General features: G+C 39.5%; 1 protein-coding gene across 3 annotated transcripts in view; it reads right to left on the bottom strand.

The window, feature by feature from the left end:
• LOC106883560 (uncharacterized) overlaps positions 1 to 7,500 on the bottom strand; it is a 133,766-nt gene that overhangs the window by 33,523 nt on the left and 92,743 nt on the right. For all 3 annotated transcript variants that reach the window (XM_089357072.1, XM_089357073.1, XM_089357074.1), the window contains one exon: positions 460 to 719. In XM_089357072.1, the coding sequence (XP_089213198.1) occupies positions 460 to 719 (260 nt within the window). The remainder of the gene's footprint in view (positions 1 to 459; positions 720 to 7,500) is intronic.

The following is a 7,500-nucleotide window of genomic DNA, read 5'->3' as shown; positions in this document are numbered from 1 at the left end:
AGCTTGCTTCCCAACCACATGGTCCCGGGTTCAGTTCCACTGCGTGGCACCTTGGGCAGGTGTCTTCTACTATAGTCTCTGGCCGACCAAAGCCTTGTGAGTGGATTTGGTAGACGGAAACTGAAAGAAGCTTGTCGCGTACATACATATATATATATAAACATGTGTGTGTGTGTGTGTGTGTGTGTGTGTGTGTGTGTGTGTGTGTGTGTGTGTGTGTGTGTGTGTGTGTGCGTGTTTGTCCCTTCACAATCGCTTAATGACAGATGTTGGTGTTTTTACGCCCCCGTAACTTCGCGGTTTGGCACAAGGCCTGAAATTTGTGGGAGGGCGATAGTCAATTATATCGAAAATAGAAAAGGAAAAAAAAGAGTCAGATAAAGAGAAGGGCGCAGAAATATATAAAAGCAGAAAGATTATGAACGAATGAACGAGAGGCAAAATACAGAAATTACATACTGTTTTCACATTGGTCAGGAACGGTTTTGGTCCATAGTGATCCGGTGGAATATCACAGAACTCAAGGTCTGGATAGGCGTTACAGCTATTAAGGAACCAGTGGACACAGTATTCGGTCGCTTTGCTGGTCGAAGTGTTTGAAATATGAAGTTGCAGCTGAATGGTTAAAACTTGGTCGTGTTCTATGATTTTGTGTTTCAGTTGTACGTTTGCAGAATGAGAGGAATATCCCTGTTGGACTGGTCCCATCACCAACTCACCTGTTAAAGACAAATTAAAAAGCTTTACATTTCTTCATCTTGCATACCAACATACAAACGTACCTGGAGATTTATTTATTATTATTTTTACTCAATCAACGTATACCAGTGCACGCCATCTTGCGTGTCTTCACTTCTCTATTGCTCTCATGGTCTGACTGTTTCTAAACTAATATTTTTCATTTCATTAACATCGAGGTTTGATATAAATGCAAAGTTAAGTAGTGGGAGACAAATACAGAAATGCACCACACACACACACACACACACACACACACAATGGGCTTTCATATAGCTTTCGTCTACCAAATTTCCTCTCGAGGCTATACTAGGAGACACTTGCCCAAGGTCCCGTTCCGTCCTGTCCAGTGGGACTGAACATGAAATTATGTGGTTAGCCATAGACATACAGTTCTTGTGTTTGTAAAGTTCACATCGTTTATTTATTTATTTTTTACTTCATGAATTCGGGAGAAAGGGAAGTGTTGCTGACCCTTGCAGGCCTTCGAAAATTGGTGAGATCGATGCCTGAGATGCGTTTACGACATACCCCTTTAAGCCTCGTAAGTTTACTGTTCAGCAAACAGTAATCGATAAAACAAATAACCAGACAGAAATACGTACTGGGGTCGATACGATCGAATAAAAAGTACAGCCTTGAAAGCTATGCCCTCGTTTGGCTGTAGTGCAATGACAAAAACCTATAAAAGGTAACAACAAAATATGGTCTAAAGATGAAGTAAATAGTCCGGAAAAAAACATAATATTGATAACAACAATTCATCTTACATATTTAGATATTTAATCAATAATTCTATTTGTTGAGAGAAATATAGCCAGTAGAATCGATACTTTGACAGTCAACAAGCCTAATTATCGATCGTTTGTATGCCGTCATCTTCGTTGTTTCTATAGTCTATACAGGTTTTGCTGGATCATCTGATAGAATTGAAAATAAGTATGATGTTGAAGTGCATCTCATCATTGTTTAAAACGAAGAAAGATATGACTATAGTATTAGGTCGAAATTATAATACTGGGGCATCACATTCGTATGTTCTTTTTATACGGCTTGCGACCATATCAGTTGAAGTACATCATCTCATTCATCATTGTTTAAGATGAAGAAAGATACGACTATAGTATTAGGTCGAAATTATATTACTGGAGCAGCAAATTCGTATGTTCTTTGAATTATGATTTATGCGGCTCACAAGCATATCACACCAAAAGCACCGTTGCTCTTTCGATCATCAAAGTTAAGCAACGTTGAACCTATTTAATACGTAGACGAGTGACCACTTGGAGCCCAAGCTCCTGTGAGTACCTCTCTATTATCGGCGCAGGCAGAGTTGTCTGGTTAAGAAGCTCACTTTGCAACCATGTGGTGTTCTTGGGGGTTCAATCCCACTGTGCAGCAGTGTCTGCTACTATATCTGTAGGCCAACCAATGCCATGCTAGTGAATTTGGTAGACGGGAACTCTGTAGAAGCACACCGTGTATATGTGTGCATACAGACATATGTATGTGTGTGTGTGTGAGAGAGAGTTTGTCCCTTACCCCCACCTGACAACCGGTGTTGGTTAGTTTATATCCTCCATAACTTAGCAGTTCGGCAAAAGTTAGTATCTTCCTCAAACTGAAGCCAATAACATAAGTGTAGCACATTTTACTTACCACACTGTTGTTAACAGATTTCTAGAGACGTGTTATTTTGACAAAGGAAACAGCAGTTTTTTTTCTTTGTTTTTTTTTCAATAACGCAATGTTCCAGATGCGCCAACGGGAAGGTGATCCTTGCCATCAATGTTGTAGTGTCATGCGAGAAAAACGAAAGCGTGACAGAGGTAGGGCTACAGGCCTGTACTTCGCTGTTATTAATGGTCCGGGACCTGCCTGGCACTCCATCAGTTACGATGACAAGTGTTCCAATTGATGCGATGAACAGATTGCCTGTTCGTGAAATTAATGAGAATGTGGCTAAGCAAACCACAGACACGCTTATCCTTACTGTAGTTCTCAGGGAGATTCAGCATGACACAGAATGTGACAAGACTGGCCCCTTTTGAATTACAGGTACAACTTATTTTTGCTAGCTGAGTGGATTGGAGCAACAGGAAAAAAAATATCTTGCTCAAGAACACAACACGCCGCAAGAAATCGAACTCACGAACTTACTGTCTTGAGCCAAGTACACCAGCCACAAAGCGACGCTTTCGTTGATAATAAATCATTATCCAGCATTATTCAACTTGGTTTTGTCATCCTGCAGAATAAAGATCTTATTGTGGAAGTAGACTGCAGTCAGAAGTATAAACGTGGGGGCAGACGCACGCTAAAGTGGAACGCCATTTTGTTTTGTCATTGATGAAAATGGATGGCCCAATATTTCTTATTGTGACAGGGCCTGTAACTTTGTGGCAGGAAGCGGTCCGATTACATTGATTCTAGTAATTGACTGGTAGTTATTTTATAAACACTGAAAAGGATGAAAAGCAAAGTCGACACCGGTAGAATTTTGAATTCAGAACGTAGATCCGAAAGAAATGCCGGTAAGCATTTTGTCCGGCGCGGTAACGATTCTGCTAACTCGCTGACTTCTTATACTAAAAATAAAATATATTTCTAAAAAAATACAACTTTATTCTACAAAGATTTTTCTTTCATTTTTGTGAAAATTAATCCAGCGTCCATTGTTGTTTTGACTGTTGGTGTTATTGCTAACAAAGCAACCATTCAGTTTTGTTGTTTCCTTGAAAGAATTCAGTCTTTAACTTAAGGTTTAGTCTGTCTTTTCGTTTGGGCAATTTCAAAAACGTTTAAGTAAGCAATAAATAACAACGCCTATTGTTATTGTTGAGTTGTTAAATTCCAGATTAACCCTTTATCCGGTGGAGGCGCAATGGCCCAGTGGTTAGGGCAGCGCACTCGCGGTCATAGGATCGCGGTTTCGATTCCCAGAACGAGCATTGTGAGTGTTTATTAAGCGAAAACATCTAAAGCTCCACGAGGCTTCGGCAGGGGATGGTGGCGAACCCTGCTGGGCTCTGTCACCACTTTCTCTCACTCTTACTTCCTGTTTCTGTTGTGCCTGTAATTCAAAGGGTCAGCCTTGTCACACTGTGTCACGCTGAATCTCCCCGAGAACTACGTTAAGGGTACACGTGTCTGTGGAGTGCTCAGCCACTTGCACGTTAATTTTACGAGCAGGCTGATCCATTGATCGGATCAACTGGAACCCTCGACGTCGTAAGCGACGGAGTGCCAAAAAAATAAAACCCTTTATCCACGAGTCCTAAGATCAAAGACGTTCCAGCTATCACCATCCCATCTTTTTGAAGCTTACATAGAATTATATTAACATGTCCTTTCTATATTTAAGACAGCTCGGTGTGATTTGAGTGAGATTTTCGCTGCTGTTTCCAGCAGGTTGAGTGATTAAGTACGAACTTTTGTTGTTTCGTTAATGTTATTTATAAATGCTGTTGCTACTGGACTTTGAAAATCAATGGCCTAGATTTATAGCTCTTTGCGTTCTGGATTCAAATCCGACCAAGGTAAGTTTTACCTTTCATTCTTCTGGAAGCGAAAAGCAAGCTAAAGTACCAATCAAAAGTACTGCAGTCGATATAATCAGGTTTCTAAAGTAGAGAGCTAGAAGATTAGATTCGTTACCCGCGCTGGAAAAAAATACTTAGCGGAATTTCATCCGTCTTTACGTTCTGAGTTCAAATTTCACTGAGGTTGACTTTGCGTTTCGTCCTTTCGAGGGTCGATAAAACGACTACCAGTTGAGCGCTGGAGTCGATGTAATCGACTTATCTCTTCCCGAAAATGCTGGCCTTGTGCCAGAATTTGAAATCGATACAACCAAGTCTACCCCTTCTCTAAATTTAAGCTCTTCTGTCTACATTAAAAGACAAATATTATTATGAAACGGATAAGAAAAGATGGCTGGAACCTTTCTAAGTATATGTATGTTTGTATAGGGTGTTCAAAAAGTCTCTCCGCAGTGAACTTTTTCATCCTGCGCATGCGCAACTTGGCTATCACTGGGTAGGCGGCCGGGTGTCGGCCATTGTCCTCAGTCATTGCGTACCCTTCAGTGTGTCGATATGCTAACCATTGAAGAACGTACGTTTTTAGTTGAATGGGTGTTTCGAGCTGGAAACAAATACATAGATACTGTGCAGGATTTGTTAAGAAAATTTAGAAACATAGGCTCAGTGGAAGACGCAGTAAGAAGCGATAGGTAGGCCTACTGTTCTTTCAGACGAAACACTCTCCAATATTTCTGATAAACTGTTGGCAAGCCCGTCAGAGCCCTTTTGTAAATTGTCATAGGAAACGGAAATCAGCCAAGGAAGTGCTCACACGGCAGTAAAAAAGAAATTAAATTTTATTTATTGAAAATGAAGGACAACACTTTCAACACCTCTTATAAAGTAGTTCTAAAGTCTTGGAAAGTCTAATATATTCTTTTGTAGTCTTATACCATCTTATAAATATTTATTTTGCAATAAAATACTACGGAGAGACTTTCTTGAACCCCCTGTAGTTTGAAGAACGACAGTAGAGCAGCCGGCATTTGCCCTTGGTTTTCAAGGTGATCTTGATTCTGTGGTATTCCTAGATGGTGTTCCTCTTGTCCCCTGAGGAATGCATCTTGAACATTTATTATTTGTATACCATAAATACCTGTATCTTATACCATTGTTTTTTTACTTGTTTGACTTTCTATGCAAAGCCACACGCTCTTTGTCTATGAACGACTTTAACTGACCCCTCAACCGTTGTCCCGGTGACATATAAAAGAAATTGTTATTTTCGAAGGCGATGGATTAGTATAATAAATACAATGGTAAATACATTCCTTGTGGTGTTTAATTATGTGTATTTGCCTTCTAAGTTCAAATCCTACCAACATCGTCATTAACGTTTATCCTTCTGCGGACTCCAGTCAAGGACTGGGGTCAATTATTTCTGTATCGAACACGCCTTTTTCCATAAATTTAACACATTTTACTTATTTTAGAAATCATTTGTTGTTGCTGTTCTTGTTGCTGCTGCTGCTGCTGCTGTGGCTTCTGTTCTTGAAATTCACGAAATCAGCAATATATCCGATATAAGCACATACGAACCAAAACGAATGTTAAACAAATGCAACCTTGACACACGAGGGAGACAGACAGACAGACAGACAAATAGATAGATAGATAGATAGATAGATAGATAGATAGATAGATAGATTTAGATACAGATAGATATAAAGAAAGAAGTGGGGGGGGGGGAAAGAGTTAGCGGTAGTAGAAATACGGGTAGAAAGAGAGGGATAAGGAAAGAATTAGAGATAAGAGAAACGGCGATAGAGAGAGGGAGAGAAAGATTATTTATTTTGTAAATTCCTTAGGATTGTGAAATGGTGTTTTCTTAACGCAAAAGAGGTGTTGACACCAACATCTCTCTGAATAAAAGTCCCTAGATGCCAACCATTATAACCGAATTAAACATATCTAATAATAACCTAATAATGCTGGCTTATCATTCCTATTTATTATGTTTCCAAGAACAATGTCTTGTTTCATTCGTTCTTTCTTTCTTTCTTTCTTTCTTTTTGCTTTATATTTGTTTTCATTGTCTTCTATCACGGGAGACAGGATTTCAAAATGTTTTTCTTCAGTTTGTTTATGAAAAAAATACATACAAGCTGGGTTGAGATTAGATCAAATACTTGTATTGTGATCCCAACTGGATACATTTTTTTTCTCCCCGTCATCGCCACTACCATCGCCACCACCACCACCACCACCACCAACAACACCATCACTATCGTCATTATTATTACTATCATCATCACCAGCACCAGCACCACCTCCACCGCCACCAAATCCACCACCACCACCACCTCCACCACCACCACTACGTCTACCACCACAACTGATGTTCAACTTGTTTGTAATTGTGCTCAGAAAACATTTTGTTGTAGATTAAATAATAATAATAATAATAATAATAATAATAAAAATGATGATGATGATGATGATAATAATAATACTTTCTACTAGAGGCACAAGGTCTCAAATTTTGGGGGTGGGGAACTAGACGATTACATCGACCCCAGTACGTAACTGGTACTTATCTAATCGACCCCGAAAGGATGAAAGGCAAAGTTAACCTCGGCGGAATTTGAACTTAGAACGTAATGGCAGACGAAATAACGCTAAGCAATTTCGCCCGGTGTGCTAACGATTCTGCCAGCTCGTCGCCCACAACCAACAACAGAACAATGCTTTCTACAATTAAATAATATAAAATCCATCAGATAGACACGCACACACTTGCATAAAAGACGACATATATGTCTGTGTAAAGACGTGTGATCCAGCGTGTTGGGTTGCGTCCCCCACCTCTCTCTCTCTCTCTCTCTCTTAAAAAACGAAGTAGGTAGGTGTAACTAAGCCATTCGATTACTTACGTTCAATAGAATAAATACCGACGTGAAATAAGTACAGGATTTCACATGACTCATTACAAAGGAAAACCGTTAAAAATCATGTCTTAATATGGCGGCAATCAGATAGATTCGTTGTCAGTATTCATACTAAACACGTTCATTTTGAAAACGTATTACAATATTACGATGGTACAACTCGAAAGCTAAGCTACTCATATATAACTTTTGAGTCCTATCATCCATCGTAAGGTGTTTGCCTTCATGTAGTGTATTTTAGGACAAAAGAATTTGGTAGAACAATGCTTTCTCCAAGTTATATATGGGGC

The sequence above is a fragment of the Octopus bimaculoides genome, chromosome 9 (genome assembly GCF_046866305.1).
Source record: "Octopus bimaculoides isolate indiv1 chromosome 9, ASM4686630v1, whole genome shotgun sequence".
Classification (NCBI taxonomy): domain Eukaryota; kingdom Metazoa; phylum Mollusca; class Cephalopoda; order Octopoda; family Octopodidae; genus Octopus; species Octopus bimaculoides.
This window is presented reverse-complemented; position numbering and strand designations above follow the sequence as displayed.